Source organism: Hippoglossus stenolepis, chromosome 11, assembly GCF_022539355.2.
Source record: "Hippoglossus stenolepis isolate QCI-W04-F060 chromosome 11, HSTE1.2, whole genome shotgun sequence".
Taxonomy (NCBI): domain Eukaryota; kingdom Metazoa; phylum Chordata; class Actinopteri; order Pleuronectiformes; family Pleuronectidae; genus Hippoglossus; species Hippoglossus stenolepis.
In genome coordinates, this window is record NC_061493.1 from 433,225 (window position 1) to 451,498 (window position 18,274).

General features: G+C 39.9%; 1 protein-coding gene across 1 annotated transcript; it reads left to right on the plus strand.

Moving 5' to 3' along the window:
* The first annotated feature begins 1,277 nt into the window (after nt 1-1,277).
* On the plus strand, nt 1,278-14,852 carry LOC118118105 (major facilitator superfamily domain-containing protein 12). Its single transcript, XM_035170955.2, has 11 exons — nt 1,278-2,349; nt 2,486-2,605; nt 5,583-5,793; nt 5,872-6,001; nt 8,064-8,294; nt 8,513-8,605; nt 8,700-8,792; nt 9,964-10,134; nt 10,275-10,369; nt 12,845-12,975; nt 13,123-14,852. Exons 1-11 carry the CDS (start codon nt 2,202-2,204, stop codon nt 13,179-13,181), a joined length of 1,482 nt encoding a protein of 493 aa, XP_035026846.1. The 5' UTR covers nt 1,278-2,201; the 3' UTR covers nt 13,182-14,852.
* Nucleotides 14,853-18,274: the final 3,422 nt, after the last annotated feature.

The window sequence follows — 18,274 nt, forward strand, 5'->3', positions numbered from 1 at the left end:
TATATATTGTATCTGCAGTGATAGCAAGGTGAATACATACATGTGTATTCACCTTGCTATCACTGCAGATACAGTATGGTCATACAGGCAGATCAGGACTTTGGTCTGGAAACAGCATTATTCTTAAGCATTAACATTTTCACTAAATGTGTAAATGTCTTGAGATTACAGAAAAGGACCAATCCAACAAAATATAGCGCGGACCATCTTTATGAGAAGGTGCAGTCATAAAGAAAACTACATTTTATGATGGACAAAACATTATCCTCATCAGTCATAGCCTGATTTCAAACCTGTAAATTACCACCCACAACTCCATTTTGACCAATTCGGTATTTCATGATTGATTAATCTGTGGATTATTTTCTCAGTTAATCGATTTGTCGTGTCGGAGCCCAGTGTATTGTCTTCAAATGTCTTGTTTTGCCTGATCTGTCGGAAGCCAAAAATATTCAGTCTGAAATGAGATAACACGGCTAAACATAAAATCCTCTGACTAGAGAAGCAGGATAAAGAACTATTCTAAATGGCAGTTGATTTATCTCGAGATTAATTAATCAATTAGAAGAAACAGTGTATTTTTCTAGTGGTATACTCTATGGAAGAGGGTTGGAGATTAGATTAGAAATATAGATTTTTTTTTTCTCTTAGGATTCTGACAATAATAGAATAGTTCACCCAAAAATGATAATTCACTCATTATCTACTCACCCCATGCTGATAGAGAGGTGGGTGAAGTGTTTGTCCACAAAACACTGCTGGAGTTTCAGGAGTAAACAGTGTAGCAGCCAGGTCGCAGCCGAATCCAATACAACTGAAGATATTAGGGGCTTACCTTCAGATGTAAAAAAGCGACAGAAAAAAAACATAACATGCCTCCATACTGCTCCTGTGGTGTCATCCAAGTCTCCACTAGCCCCGACATTCATATTCAACTCGAAGCAAGGTCATTTAAACCGTGTTTTAAAGCATTAATGTCCACTAACTTAGCCACTTCTGGTGGACTTTTAGGCGTAAAACATGGTGTAAATTACCTCGTTTCGAATCAAATATGAATGTCGGGGCTAGTGGAGACTTGGATGACACCACAGGAGCAGTACGGAGGCATGTTATGTTTTTTTTTCTGTTGTCTTTTTACATCTGAAGGTAAGCCCCTAATATCTTCAGTTGTATTGGATTCGGCTGCTACCTGGCTGCTACACTGTTTACTCCTGAAACTCCAGCAGTGTTTTGTGGACAAACACTTCACCCACCTCTCTATCAGCATAGGGTGAGTAGACAATGAGTGAATTATCATTTTTTGGGTGAACTATTCCTTTACTGATGATACATGGCCCTAATCCCCTTGCATAGTATTTGAGAGTGTCGTCTAACTACAGTTAATATTGGGACTCGTTGACACATTGGGTGGCCTGCTTACACATGTCTGCAAATAACTACACTTCCTCCCAGCATTACTCATATGACCAAGTGCCTGAGAGTGAGGAAGTTCACTTCTGGAACACACAGTGTTATCCTGCTTTATAAGCTGAATTCTGCTCTGATATATTTAATAATAATATTATTGTGTGACAGAAAGTTAACATGACATTTGTTTTTCGATCCTCTCGACTAGAAGCTTTTAATTTGTCATATATTTGTTTTATTGCGAAACAGAATTTAGTTTGACGTGTCGCCCATCTCTCTCTCACACACACGATCTTTGGCTGGTCATGTGAGGAAGTGGAGCCGGTGAGCCTTCCGCTATTGGCTGATAGGAGCAACAAGAGTTGTCATTGGTCCGTGTCTCTGACTTATGCTTACATCAGCACAGAGGTGCCCATGGTTATTGTTTACGTGTGTTAATCTCAGATGTACTTTACTTGTTTTAAAAGTGGATTATTTTCCTATCGCCCGCTGATTGTGTGTTATGATCGTACTGTGGGGGCGGTGTGAACCACTCTGTGTCCCCGCGGCTCTCAGTGACTTTGACTCTGCTTTCTGTCATCACCTGATGGCCACAGGACAATTACAGTGATACTGAGGTGGAGGGGACATGTCTCTGTCCCCCCAGACACAAACCACGATACGTCCTCTTAGCGCTGTGAAGAAGGGGAAGTGAAACCAGGTTCTTCGCTATCCAGCTCTCTCCACCTCCTCTGTAAGAGCAAACTAGCACACAGCTCTGTTTTAGCAAATGAAGAGTGTCCTGTGGTCTGACGATGCCGGACACGGAGAGGCCCCTGTCTGCTGCCGGAAAGCTCAGCTATGCGCTGGGACACGTCCTGAACGACCTGTGTGCGTCTATGTGGTTCACTTACCTGCTGGTCTTCTACCACTCGGTGCTGGGCTTCAGGAACACTAACGCGGGTCAGTTTCCGGCATCTGTGATGCAGCGCCGCTTCTAATGGTTTTGTATTGATATCGAGACACCAGCAGAGGGGAGCTCATACACCCCCTGGTGCTCTGTGTCAACGAGACTGACGTGAATGTGTCTGTGCTGTAGGTGTGTTGCTGCTGGTGGGCCAGGTGGCTGATGCTCTCTCTACACCTCTCATCGGCTACGAGTCTGACAGAAACCCCGGCTGTGGAAACTACGGCAGGAGGAAGACATGGCACTTAGTGGGTAAGTCAGTCAGACAGATGCAGAAGATGTAAGGATGGAGGAACAGACAGAGACAGACACTGAGTAGGCCGTCAACGGGCAAGCAGGGCTCCAGACTGCGACCAAATATTTTGGAGGCAGCGAGAGTAAACTTTTTTGTTAAAATCATCATTGCTCTCACGTGAAATACCAGGAGCAAGTGAACCATTTTGTGTGTGTGCTCTTCTTCAGACTGAGGGCGGGGTGGAGTCTACACACCCACACACACACACAGGCCCCAGGGCCCCGCCCCCACTCACTCATACACAATGATCAGAGCAGAAGCAGCTGTCGGTTTGTACCGAGCTGGAGTTTCTGTGTCCTCCTGACCTGCTCTCACTTTAACTAATAAACACTAACACTCAACACTAGTTATTAGGACCTGATCAGTACTTCGAGTTAACTTAGTGTTTGTTTGATTCGTTCCAGTACATCACCCCAGACTCGGTGTTAAAGTGACCGGAGCGACACTGATTCATGATCCGACACCATCGATTAATAACTAAATATATGATCATAAGTTTGTCATCTCAATCATAACCATCCCATCCTGTTTACTGAGCTGGTTACATAAACCAAGAGCGAAATGTTTAATATTTATTCAAGAGCAATCTTTGTTAACAGAGCCAGAGTCCATTTTATTTATTGTTTTGGTTGTGTGTGTGGTTTATTTTATTTATGGTTTATTTATTGAGGATATTATCATTTTTTAAATTCTAACTCAAATGTCAGACTGAATATTCTTAAGATTGAAAGTTCATTACTCTTTGAAAAGGGTGTACCTGCAGGATTTTTCTCTAATATTATTCTTTTTTTGAGGTATGAAATTTCAAAATGGTGACAATAATATTATTCATTACAATAATTTCTGGAACAATATATCATCCAACAAAATTTGTTATCATGACAGGCCTACCTTAATATTTTCAGTAATGCATCAAGTTAGAGGTTTGCTTTCACATTTTAAATCTTAAGTTCTCTGAGAATTTCTTTCATATCCAAGCAAAATTGGTATTGCAGACTGACATATCCCTAACTAAATCGATATTCAATCGAAACCTTGTGAATCTGAATCAAATCTATTTGGGAAATTAGTGGCGATAACCAGCCCTAATGAGCATGTACTTAAAGTAACAAAAATAAAAGTGAAGAATAGCAAATTTCAGAATAATATATGACAGGATTCTCAGCACAGAAGGGGATTACATTTGATGTCAGAGGGGGATGTGCTCTAAAGGGAGGGGAAGGAGAGGCCTTCTGTAAGAATCAAGTTCCGTTTACTTGTTTTGTTGTGGTTGTTATTTAGTAAATTTTCTATTTATTACCAAAATATTCATCAGTAAAACAGTTAAGATGGGAAACAAGATGAATGTGTTGCGCTGCATGTCGTTGTAAGTCGTGCGCCAACATTTTGTGCTGGTGCCCCTAAAACCCGTGCTACAAGTGGAAAAAGTTAGTCTGGAGCCCTGACATAATAATTTCTGTAGGTTGTCTATTTATGAGGAAAAATGTGAATAAGTGCATTGCAGGTCGATTTAAGGTGTGCCCCTAAATTTTCTGCTTGCACTTGTAAAATTTTAAGTAAGGGGCTACAGTGCTCCTAGTTAAAAAAAGTTAGTCTGGATCCCTGGCAAGGCATTTTTATTAAGAAAGCCCCTTTCATACACAGACATATATTCAAGGTGCTATACAGGGGCATTCAAAAACAGCACAGAGACAAATTTAAAAGATAAAGTATTTAAATGTGAAATTGGGTATCACCAAAAGTGTTTTCTGTTTATTTGTATTGCTATATAAAATGACATGTACGGGTTGTTTTTGTCGGTCAGCTGTTGTGCAGATGCTGCAAATCGGGGTATTGATGTTACAAGAGTCTGCTGTTTGGACTTTGCTCTCATGCTAAACGCTTCCATATTTTATTGAGTAGGTCACATGATGCTCTTCACGACTGTGTAAGTACAGCTAATAGAAGTTTATACAATGTGGTCCAGAGGTGATCCTTCCTTTAGTTGTTAAATGACTCCAGTGGTTAAAGTAGCCCAGCGACAAAAATACAGGCTCACAGGGAGAGCTAGATCGTTAAAAGTCTACAAAGTCCATATGTTGTTAGTTTTTATATACCTGTTAGTTTTACAGTGGCCAGACAGTGCTCTGTAGTATGGCTAAGTCTGTGAGCTGAGACAACTACAAAAAAGACAGAGAAGCATCCTAGTAGATCTCAGAATGTATCAGTGATATATATCATCTGTAGATTAGATACATTTGTGTTGTACCTAGGCCATAAAACCATAAATATATACCGTTGATTGTAAATCTAACTGCTAAACTAATTCCAGTGGTCTAGGTCTATTCACCATAACAAAATGAACACAATACAGCTCTACTACATCTTCAGAAATGATCATACTACATCTGAACCATCACCCCCTTCAAAATATTCTCAACAAAAACTGAACATTCTAACTGTGACTAAGGATTAATGCAGGACAATTTTATTAGACTGCATTAGTTTTAACTAAGTGATCCTAATAAACTGGCTAGTTTGTGAGTATGGTGACTCTTTGCATCTTCATATAATTACACATTCAGAGGGGAAGTTCAAAATGCAGTGATTGAAGAGTGACTTCAGTGGACTTGTTAGCCAATCTAATTGAATTTTATTTGTATTGTGCCAAATCACAACATATATTATCTCAAAGGTCGATACATAGTAAACATAAATTACTACTATATTGTGCAGAAGGTTGGATGTTGTGAAACAGTTCATCATTCATTGGTGTTTTGGAGCAAAAATTGTGAACTCTGCTTGATGACGTTTCTGTTTGTTACTGTCATGTGTGTGGAGATGACTCAGCTCATCTGAAACTAGTTAATTTGAGTATATATGAAAAGAATGATGTATTTGTCATCGTAGTATACCACCACACTCAAAATGTCTTTGTCTGTGTGTGTTTTCCAGGCACAGTGAGTGTGGTGCTGTCCTTTGCCTTCATCTTCAACCAGTGTCTGGGCTGCAACTCCCTTACCCCTCAGTGGGTCAGCTTGACCTACTTCATCCCGTTCATCATCGTCTTTCAGTTTGGCTGGGCGGCCACACAGATCTCCCACCTGTCTCTCATTCCAGAGCTGGTCACCTGTGAGCATGCTAAAGTAGAGCTCACTGCATACAGGTAGGTTTTTTTACCCAGCTAACCCAGCAGGGTAATCTGCTTGTCCTGACTCCACTGTCTCTCCCTGTGTGTTTGAAGATACGCATTCACAGTGATTGCCAACATCACAGTGTACGCTGTGGCCTACCTGCTGTTCCACATGCAAGCCAGTGAGGGTGGCGACCCGCTCAGCGATGCACTTGGACCAGTAGACATCCCCATCTTTAGGGTGAGTAGCATCACCTGACATTTAATAACGTTCAATAGCAGTGGGTAGAGCTACTTAAAATTACAACTGAACTCTGACAGACATTTACAGTACTTGACTTGTTAAGTCAATTAGGTTTACAGAACTGTAAGTATGATAAGATAAGATAAAACGTTAGTGATCCACACACTGGGGAAATTCACTTGTTACAGCAGCAGACAAGTCGGAATGATGTAGACAATAAAAATATAAAGAATATGTACATAATATACACCTTTCACGACAGAAATATTGTTTGTGTAGAAATGTAATTGAATAAAGTGCAGTGGCACAGGAGAGTTGCACGGGCATGTAAATTGTATTTGTGTGAAAGGTGTGAAGGGTGGGAAATCACAATAAGGGGTATAATACGGGTAATGTGCAGAGGACACTAATGTGCAAACTTAAATTTTCTGTTAGAAATAGTGCAAGTCATGATAAGTAGTGTGAAATAAGAAAAAGTGAGAATATCATTTTTTTTATTTCCCATTGAAGTGGGAATGAAGGACCTGTGGAAGCGTTCCGTCTTGCACTGTGAGTGCATCAGTGTGCTGCTAAAAGAGCTGCTCAAGGCCCCCACAGTGTCATGTAGGGGGTGAGAAGTGTTGTCTATGATAGAATTCAGCTTCGCTACCACCCTCCTCTCAACCACTTCCTCAGTGAAATCTAGAGGGCAGTCCAAGTGTTTATAATGTATATCAAAACTAAAGGCATCAGTTTGTGGCTTCAAACAACAGATGTGTTACTAACCTGCCCGGTGACATTCCAATCATTCTAACAAGATGAGTCAGCACGGTGAGATCACACACACACGCGCGCGCACACACATAAGTAAGTCTAGGTACCTGCACACATAAAGTGTCTCCTGAAATATTAATGTACAGTACATGTAAAACACATATTTGTATAACTGACCAACATATATATTACTGCTCAAAAAAATTATTTAAAACAACACCGAAAATCAAAGTAGAAAAACTGAAATCACGGAAACTCATAATGTGACTCAGTAGTGTGTGGGGCCTCCACTTTAAGCAGTAACAAAGGTCAGGTTATAGATAAAGGGCCAACCGAGTTAAGGTCTCGACCTTATTATGTTATGATTTGGCTCTTGAATTGGACTGAACGAACATCATTTATTACATCGATCGATTCTTCATCAATCGATTGTTCCCTTTGCCATGGACTTTTGTGTGAAGCACTTTGTAACCTCGTTTAGATAAGTGCTATACAAATAAAGTTATTATTATTATTACGTTTAGGGTCTTTCATATCTAATTCAGATGCTCCAGACAGAGAGGCACCAACTTCAACTCTCACCAACTTTAACTCTTTTGCGTATTTGACCAGTGGCAAAACATAAGGACACAACGGGCGGCTGTGGCTGAGGGGTAGAGCGGTCGTCCTCCAACCTGAAAGTCGGCAGTTCTTCAGTTCGATCCCCAGTCTTCCCCATCTGCATGCCGAAGTGTCCATGGGCAAGATGCTGAACCCTGAATTGCCCCTCATAGAACAAGAAAGTGCTGCTAATAGATGCACTGTATGAATGTGTGTGTGAATGGGTGAATGTAAAACTGTACTGTAAAGAGCTTTGAGTGGTCATCAAGACTAGAAAAGCTCTTTATAAATACAAAACCATTTCCCATTTACAATGTGATTTAGGAATGCTTACTTTAGACTTAACTATCCAATAGGATGCGAACACCTACATGTAACATAGAGAGTAACAGAAATTGTAGCCATTCATGGATGTTCTGTTAGAATGGGTGATGCAAGTAGAGGAAGATATATGGGGAAGCTGTGGGAGACATCTTCAGACTTCGGGGTGACAATTGCTCAATTTATATATATATATTGTTCCACCTTCTGGTCTCCTTGATGCATCAAGTCTACATTAAAACCTTCTGCATAAGACATCAGCTGCTTCCTGAGTTCTCCTTTCACCAGCTTCCAGAAAACTCCATTCACACAGCTTACCACTTACATTGTACCTCTATATAACAGACTTGTACTTGAAGCACTGCTATGTTGTGTTTTTTGACAGAATTTGGCTCTGATTGTACTTGGTATCGGTGCACTCTTCTCCATCTTCTTCCACCTGGGAACCAAAGAGTCAAGGCACAGAGCCGAAGGGGAGGCGCGAGGAGAGGATGTGAGGAAGAGGATGGAGAAGGAAGAGGAGGAAAGTGAGCGCAGCCCCTTGCTTCCTCACTCCCAGACCTCCTCATCGCTGCTTCAGTGGAAGTGTTGGCTGCAGCAGCCTTCTTTCTACCAGGTAGGAAATCTTAATCACATCTGACCTCAGCTTCACTGGAAGCTACTCATCTAGTCAGCAGGGGGTAGACAAGTATTTTGCAATTAGCAGTTCCTATTCCAGCAGTTTGACGGTTGCCACATTTTGTGTTTTGTCGAACTTCATGAAGTAGAAACATAAGAGTGTAGAGTGAGCTGTCACTTGTTGAAAGTTGTGTATGTCACTGTGTGTCTCTGTAGGTGGCCTTACTCTACATGTCTACCAGGTTAATAGTGAATCTGTCTCAGACCTACATCTCAATGTATCTTATTAACACTCTGGGGCTGCATAAGGTAACACAAACTCACTCTGTTTTATTCATACATTTGTCAATTTGCATGCAATGTTCCTTTCCTGAAGATGTTTTTCTTTCATCTCCTCCAACAGAAGTTCATAGCGACGATCCCATTAGTCATGTACATGAGTGGCTTCCTGTCCTCCTTCATTATGAAGCCTCTCACTAAATTGATTGGAAAATGTGTAAGTAGAACCTCAAAATAATTCAGTCTGTCACACTGATTTCACCTTAACCCTAAACTAGTAAAAAAGATTCAGGTCAGGTTCATTATTAGTCTATAGCTGATCATTTCAAATCCAGATAAATTTGAAATGTGGGACGTAGAGCTACCTCATAAAATAAATGTTTGAACTGTGTATGATGTTATTTCCTGTGTTCATTGTAACTTCTTAATGACATCATTTATCATATGATGTCATATGATGGGGAATAATTTTGTGAATAGTATAAGCTTTCGAATGTCTATTATTTCAGATTATCTCGGAAAGTGTGATTTTCGGGCCTTGTTTTGTTAATCATCACCTTTGACCAATCATCTCCAAATGTTAATCATCTACCTTAAAGCTTGCTGCAGTCACCCCCATACTTAAAAAACCTGGACTTGACCCCGACTCCCCCAATAACTACTGGCCCATTTCCAACCTGCCCTTCCTGTCAAAAGTACTGGAGAGAATCGTTGCAAATCAGATCAAATCCCACCTTGACTCCAACTTTTCTGATATTTAATAGACCAAACAATTAATCAGTTATTTGAGATATAATCTGCAGATTGACTGATCATGAAAGTTATTCTTTGTGATTTATTAATTACCTAAGACAGATGTATAGGAGCTGTGTCAAAACCCTGTAAAGCTCCTGAAAACGAAGGATGGACTTGTGTATGAACACAAGTTTCATCTTTGACTTTTACTGTATGTTTTTATTCTCGCTGGTTTGAAGTGGGAGGGAAAGGTGTTATGTCACATATGGTCGTGCCGTGCACCAATCTGAATTTAGTGACATTCAAAGGAAGATCTAATGTCATGTACACAGTCCTGATGGTGCACATTAAATTAACTCTTAAAGAATAATATTTAATATTTTAACTTTCACTGCTGCTCATTAAGTCACGATTTCTTTATAGAATAAAGAACTGATTAAAAAGTAAGTAATTTTCAGAAAGGTCTGGAGACAAGAGAAGTTGTGAACAGCTAAAGCTCTTATCACCATTTACATTCACCAAGTACAAATATCAAAAAAACTTATCAGTATGTTGATACCTTCTCAGTTGATTTACTTCTCTGTTGTAGTCAAAGCCAGAGCGTACTTTTATATTTGACCTGATCTGGATTTGTGTGTTTCTATCTGGTCCAGCTCACCTATTTTGTGGGCCTGCTGCTGATCATGGCCTTCTCCTACTGGGTGCTGCTGGAGGACAGGATGGGTCAGCAGGTGTACGGGGCAGCTGTGCTGCTGGGCGCAGGCTCAGCCACCATCCTGGTCATATCGCTTGCCATGACTGCTGAGCTCATTTCCGATCAGACTGTAAGAGGCTCTTGTCCATACTGTGTCTGTGTGCAATATATATATATATATATATATATATTTATATATATATATATCTTCACTCATAATGTCCCTGTAAACTGTACACTGTCTTCATCTCTCTGTTGTTCTCTCTGCAGCAAAGTGGAGCATTTGTTTATGGAGCCATGAGTTTCACTGATAAGTTGGCTAATGGAGTGGCAGTGATGATCATTCAGGCACTACATCCTTGCCAGTTAGTACACACACACACACACACACACACACACACACACACACACACACACACACACACACACACACACACACACACAAACACAAACACAGGAGTAATGTATTAGACTACATCTATTTGGTGTTCATCATAACTTGGTAAATGATGTCTGCAGAGATGGTGTCCGAGGTGCCTCTCTTAGGGAGGTAGGTGTACTGCAAGGGGTCCAGCGTCTCAGCTATACTGCTCTGAATGTGGGCCAGAACCACTCTAAACACTTAATGATGATTGGAGTTGTGCAACTGGCCTTCAGTCATTCAGACAAGTCATTGGGCTCCTTATGGGAGCTGGGATGATGGTTTTGAAACAGGTGGGTACCATGGCCTTTGAGAGCGACAGGTTGAAGATGGAGGTGAGAACAACAGCCAGCTCTGTAGCGCCCATGGAGGTGATCTAGGCCTGCTGTATTGTGGGGCTTAATTCAGCTGGTGAGACGGGATTGTTTGATCTGGAGGTCTTGAAGTGGGTGTAGAATTGGTTGAGCTGTTCAGGCAGGGTGATGGTGGAGCTTGTGATTTCTGTGGTGGTGCCCATATAATCGGTGATGTTTTGCAGGCCCAACCACATCCGCCCTGCATCAGCAGTAGAGTAGAAGCCGTCCAGTTTCTCTCTGTACTGGTTTTTAGCCTCCTTGACGTGTTTCCACAGTCTGTACTTTGCTGTTTTGTACTCTATCTCGTTCCCTGATCAAAATGCAAGAGATCATGCACGCACAATGGGACGTACTGTACCTGACTGTTCATCCAGGGCTTCTGGTGTGGAAAGTTCCTGACTTGTGTGGTGGGTACAATGTTGTCAACACAGGTGCTAATGTACCCAGTCACACATTCAGCGTACTCCTGTATGTTGATGGAAGAATCCTCCAGTGTGGCTGCAGCTTTAAACACATCCCAGTCTGTCTGTGAGACACACTCTTGCACGATGCTCTTAGTTTCTGAAGACCATAGTTTAACTTGTTTAATCACTGGGTTTGTTTGGTTGAGTCTTTGTCTTTAGGCTGGTTACAGGAACAGGGAGATGTGGTCTGAGAGTCCAAAGTGGGGGCGGGGAGCAGCTTTGTATGCATCACGAATGTTACTTTAAACATGATCCAGCATATTCTGATCCCGTGTGGGAACGTTTACATGCTGGAAGTTTTTCGGGAGCACAGTCCATAGATTGAAGTGGTTGAAGTCTCCCGCAACAATGATCGCAGCATCAGGGTTAGCCATTTCCAGCGCGCTGATGAATTAGATGTAAACAGCGGCCAAACACACAGCTTCGAATTCCCTTGGGAGATAGTAGGGTCGGCTTTTAAACAACAGCAGCTCCACATCTGGTGAACAATGTTTGTGGACAGATTCTACGTCTCCACACCAAAAGTTGTTGACATGTAACAATAATAATGTAATAATAATAATAAAAAACTTAATTTCTGTAGTACCTTTCATACAAGAAATGCACCGCAAAGTGCTTTACATACTATATAGATAAAGTATCAACATGTTAAAAATGTAATTCATATAAGAGAAGATATTTTAAGTAACATATGAACATGTTAAAATGACATTTAAAGGTTCAGTGTATAGAATTTAGTGACATCTAGTGGTGAAGTTGAATGTTGCAGCTGAATAACCCTCATCTCACCCTCCCCTTCCAAACATAAAAGAGAACCTGTGGTATCCTTAAGTTGTCATAAAAACTCAAAAGGTTTTTAGTTTGTCCGGTTTGAACTGATGAAAAAAACATGGCAACCTCCGCAAAGAGGACTCGCTCCCGATGTTAATATAAAGTGTTTAAATATAAAGGGCCCATTCTAGGGTAAAGAAAACAACAATTCATACAATTTCATACATACCCTTTCACCTAAATCGTACACACTGGAACTTTTAATAGTTATAAAAAATATTTTTTTAGAATTACATAAAAAAATGCAGAAAAGAAAGAAAGTGATAAAAATTATAAAAGCGCAAGAATGTGGGCTGAAGTACAGAGAAATATTTAAAGTTTCCTTTTCGAGACGTTTACTAAACTAGTTTCTCTGATATCAAGCGGCAGTCTGTTCCACAACTTTGGACCGTAGTTTACAAAAGCTTCATCTCAGATTTTAACTATCCAAACAAACATTGTGCACTCTGATGATGTCATCCATTGAGAATAATAAAGGTCCAAGGCAGCTCCAAAACAGCTGTCATGTTTGTCAGACACCTGATCTCCAATGCTGACATAGAACATCCTCCTTTTAATGTATGTTTTTAACCACAACAGTATGAACATTATACAAAACACACTGAACTAAACAAGATTCCTAAACTAAATATTGTACAATAATAAAATATAAACATTGTCCAGACAAAATAAGAATATGTATGCAAAGTTGTTCAGAGGGATAACGTCCCCAAAAAATTGTCACACTGTGAAATGTTACCAACATATTGTGTTGTTGCTCTTTCTCAGCACTGTGGTGTGTTGTCCGGCCTGTGTCTGGTTCTATCATTACATCATGGTCATTGTAACAGGAGGCGTTGCTGTCGTCGCAGCTTTGGCTCTCTGCTCCATCCTCATCTGGCCAATAAGCATCAGACCACGTGAGTTGTACAACCACACAAATACACAGTTTGTGTGTTTTCTTTAGTAAAGTAGACTCATTGTAGCTGCTCCTTTTAAATGTGTGTTTAGTCCTGTTTCACAGCTTTACTGTGTGTGTGTCTGTGTCTCTCTCTCTCTCTATGCAGGTGGTTTGCCTGTCATCTCAGATGATGTCATCACTGAATATGCAGCCAGTGTCAACTAATACCACTGAAACTGACTCATCTCAGTGCAACTGAAAGGTGCAAACTCTGGACAGATTCATGTTAGTTTGCTCGGTAACTTCCTGAGTAGCTGCTCTACTTCATATCGTAGAAGATTTTAAGCTTTGGGGCTGAGCAAGAAAACAGGCAGAATCTTCAACCTTTCAGTAACGGACCATTCCAACAATGTACAAACTTTTCCCAAAAACTATATTGACCCATCCCAGACTGTTTTTTTTACAAAAATCTGGAGAATATAGGTTCATTTCATTGAAGTAAAGGTATGAGTGCCTGCTTAATACTTTACTATATTGTAATAATGTTTGTCTTTACGTTACTGAATGTAGAGACACAGTCACACTTTAAGGGATAGTTCACCCCGAAATGAAAATTCACGCATTATCCACTATGCTCATGGAGGGGTGGGTGAAGTGTTTGAGTCCACAATACACTTCTGGAGTCTCAGGGGTAAACAGTGTTAGACATACTGCTCGTGTGGTGTCATCCAAGTGTCCGCAAGCCACGACATTCATATTCGACTCTAAATGAGGTAATTTACATCCAGATGAAAGTTATATAATAAATATATAACTTTGGAAAATTGTGAAAAAACTGTCTCCAGAGGTAAGACTGGGAACACTCACAAAACCTTCTTGGCAAAACCTTTTTCACGAGTGTAGAAGCAGCTCACCTCAACTGGACCACTACCCAGACAATGGGATCTGTGATCCTGATCACCTGTTCATTTGATGAGGGACGTCAGCCAAACAAAAGGGAACTGGAAACAGTGTGTGAAGTAGAAGAAGACCATTTAAAATCCTGTCGTCTTGTCAGGTATGGTGATGTAACAGAAAACGCTTTATTGCTTCAATAACAGGTTGTTGCACTACATCTTCCCCCATAGATAAACCACTACGTTTACAGACTGTCAGTGGTCACATGGAGAGTCACCCTGAACTCCACCGACTGGCATGATGAATGCACAGATGACACTTAAAAAACAAATGAATCTTAAACTTTGAAGGTGACTTTGGGAGCAAACACAGGCAGGGAAATTGAGCTTTTCTCTGCTGACTAAGAGACTCTCACTTCACTGGCTGTTGAGTCACTTAGCTTCATGCACTTGGTTTTTTGGACACGTGCCTTAATACCAGTAGAGAATTGTTCACTAGAGCGCTCCAGTTTTAAGAGATGCTGACGTTCATTTCAAGCTGTTCTGCTGCACGGAAGAATTGAGGCATGCTGGGATATCTTGGGATTTTTGTGGGTCATCTTATTTAAGTTTTTTGTGGTAATGTTTCTGTTTTAATAAATTTTACTTTGTTTTACCTCTTTATAATCATACCAAATGTAAGATGACTAAAATTACTTTTATAATCAAAAGACACACGAACAACAGAATGGCATTTGCTATAACCAGACTTTAAAGGGATCAATAGTGTGATTTGTGAATTTATATAATATATAATTATGAATATAAGGGAATCATGCAGGTAAATGATCAGATCAGGTCCTGATGTTTGACTGGTCGCTGTGTGAAAGCGTCCGTCTGAAGTCATGTTCTGACAAAGCTTCTCATCATTTTTCATATAATTTACAATGACTTTGTTTGTTTGCCTTTTTTGTGTCTTTGCTGCTCTGATGACATCTTTCATAAAGGGACATTAAATATGCGTCATGTGTCTGTGTTTGATTTAAATTCTCGACTGTTAGTCATCTACATGTGAAGCACATACTCTTCATCATGAGAAGAAAAGATGAACTACTAAACTTTAAGCAAATACTGTAGTTTCAACATCACCTCAACTGGGATCTAATCAAATTCTTTTATACTTCCTAACTTTATCCTAGTTTTTCCAGCCATTTTTCTTGCATATCCACCCAAACACTACACACCAAACCAGATAGAATATTGTTTCATCAATATTAATCACATTAATGGATCAGCTCAACACTGTACTGATGTTTCATTTTAATATCTATAGTCTTTGTATTTGCATTGTCTTTTCATTTTTGTCGTATTGCACCAATTACAAAAAACTTTTGGACTTCAGCATTAGAATATCAACTATATGCCAGTTTCTATAGACCTGTTTTAAGTGTTAAATAAACACTCATTTAATTCAAATGTAAAAAATGTTGATTCAAGTTATTTTGGCAGACATATGTACCTACTGACCAGCTTGGTTTAACACAACAAAGTAAAAGTCAGCTGCCTTCACAGAGAACCATCACAGATTGGCTCAGGGGGAAGAGCGGCCTGGAGGTCGTTAGTTCGATCCTATCTTCCGCTTCTGCATGCCATGTCTTTGGGCAACATACTGACCCCCAAAATTGCCTCTGACGGCCATGCCATTCCTATGGAAAAACTGTCTGTGCACAGTTGCACTGTGTAAATGGCAAAAACTGTTTACTTTAAGGGGTCATCAAGACTGGAAAACTGCTACATAAACACAGACCATTTCTCTTACAGTCACAATTCATCAGTGTATGCAAATATCTGGATCCTCATATCAACCTGGCCTGTCTGGCAGTTACATGTTGTAAAAAGCTTCTCGTTCATTTGGGAATTCTCTGATTGTGTGTAACATGTTACATACAAACCAAAATAATATTCTTTGAATTGTTATGGTAATACCAGTACACATCAATCAATCTAATTTTATTTCTATAGCCCATATTCACAAATCACAGTTTGTCTCATAGGGCTTTAACATGGTGTGACATCCTCTGTCCTTAACCCTGTCCTTAAGTCAGGCAACATCAAAAAAACATTAACAGGGGAAAAAATATAGAAACCTCAGAGATAGCCACTTGTGACGGATCGCTCCCCCAGAACGGACAGTTACTAAGAACATCAGACAAATAACAGTATTTACAACATTGATTAGAAGAAACAGTTTGTAACAAAATGGAAAGTAAATGAATTTATTTGTCAGTAATGGTATGTGAGTAGGCATATTGTATATCAAGCAGTCTTGTTGAAAATAATAGTCCACAATCAGCTGTCACCACAATAAGGATCCACCAGCACAATCAGATGCAATCCATCATCATGATCCACCATCAGCTGTCACCTCTATCATGGTCCACCACCATTATCCGTGATCAGCTGCCAACACGATCCACGATCCGCCATCATGATCTCTGGTTCGTGATCCACCATCATGATCTCTGGTTTGTGATCCACCATCATGATCTCTGGTTTGTGATCCACCATCATGATCTCTGGTTTGTGATCCACCATCATGATCTCTGGTTTGTGATCCACCATCATGATCTCACGATGTGGCCGCAGCTGCGGTCCTGAATCTAAAACCAGTATCTTTATTTTTTTAGTCAGTTTAAAGACTTGAAATGTAACTATACCGTTTGGATAAACAAGTGTTTTTCTGCTGGACCTGTTCATTTTCATTCAATAGGCCTCAGTCTTGAGGAAATCTATCTCATATCTATTACTGATAGATATTTAATGTAAGGGCCTCGGAGTTGACTTCCTCTGGCTGATTATCCTGGTGTGTTACCCAGTTCAGGGTCACGGACGGTCACATGAACGGACACTTTCCCCCTGCATCTCATTTTGTTTGGTTTGGCAATAACAAAACTATCAATGACACAAAGTAGAGATTATCAGCTGACAATTGCTGTATGGTCCAGTCACATGATTCAGTGACAGATCTGTTAGGTCACATGACACTGCCTGTGACTGAAACATGTGTCATGTGAGTGTGATACAATGAAACAGGAGGAAGTACTAAACTATCTGGTTCACAGGCAGGTAGAGTGTTCCCTGTTGGACTGGTTGGCCTTGTATTAAAAGCAGCAGTGACAAACTTCACATCTTAATATTTATATTGTGAGGATAGACATACAATTAAATTAAATTTTATTTGTATAGTGCCACATCAAAACATACATTATCTTAACATAGTAAGGCCAAGACCTGGAACACAATCTCTGCTCCTAGGCGGCTGGGGCAGCTGTGACTGAGGGGGTAGAGTGTTCATCCTCTCACCAATAGATCAGCAGTTCGATCCCAGTCTTCCCCATCTGCATGCCAAAGTGTCCTTGGTCAAGATACTGAACCCTGAATTGCCCCTCATAGAAAAAGTGCTGCGCATAGATGCATTGTATAAATCTGTGTGTAAATAGGTGACTGGCAATAAAATTGTACTGTAAAGCTGAATGGTCGTCAAGACTATAAAAGTGCTATATAAATCGAACCATTTACCATTTTTATAATACTGGGGTCAGCTGAACCAAGTGTATCGATGTCAAAGAAAGTACAATGTGGAGCCCTTAAACTGTAGTAAAGGGTTATCAAATGAGCAAAGACAAAAGTACTGAATGTGGCATGTACACAATCCCCAAGCAACTGCTTGATTAACTGAATTCATGTGATAAATGAAAATACGGGATACCAATGTGCATAGAGTACAGCTTAAAGGAATGCGCTGTATTTTATTTATAAATTTATATATTACTGTTGCATAGTAAACATGTGTTGCCAAACTCAAAATTAGCAAGTCTGAAATCTGAATTTAGTGCTCACTACAGTGTAATCTGTCGAGACTGTGTTCACTGACTGAACAAACGCTTTTGTTTTCATTATCGTTTTTCTAAGCGAAAATGAATGACATGAGAGTATATGGATAATCAATCTGCTGTGGTGTATTTCAGAGAAGAGACTGATGTTCTGTTTGATAAAGTGTGGACAGGAAAAATAAATGTTCATAAAATGTAGTAGAGCAGATAGTTGGGAAAACTAAATAGCATAAAAATAAAGTGAGCTAGAGAAACACAGTGAAGTAAATAAAGTAGTTATTTATTTAATCATCTAAAAGAAGGTCTAAAGTTAAGTATGAAGTTTTAAATACAGCTTTTATTTTAAACTCCATTTTGCATATTTAAATAAGATTATTCCCTAATGCGATCTGTTATATTGCTAAATCGTCGGATTTACAGCCTTTTGTCAGTTTTGACTCATATATATATCAAAGAGCAGCAACAATACATTTGAATAATATTCTTCTCCAACAGTCATCAGCAAAGTGTTTAATTCCTTCTTGTTGCTTTGTCAAGTGTGTATTCATGA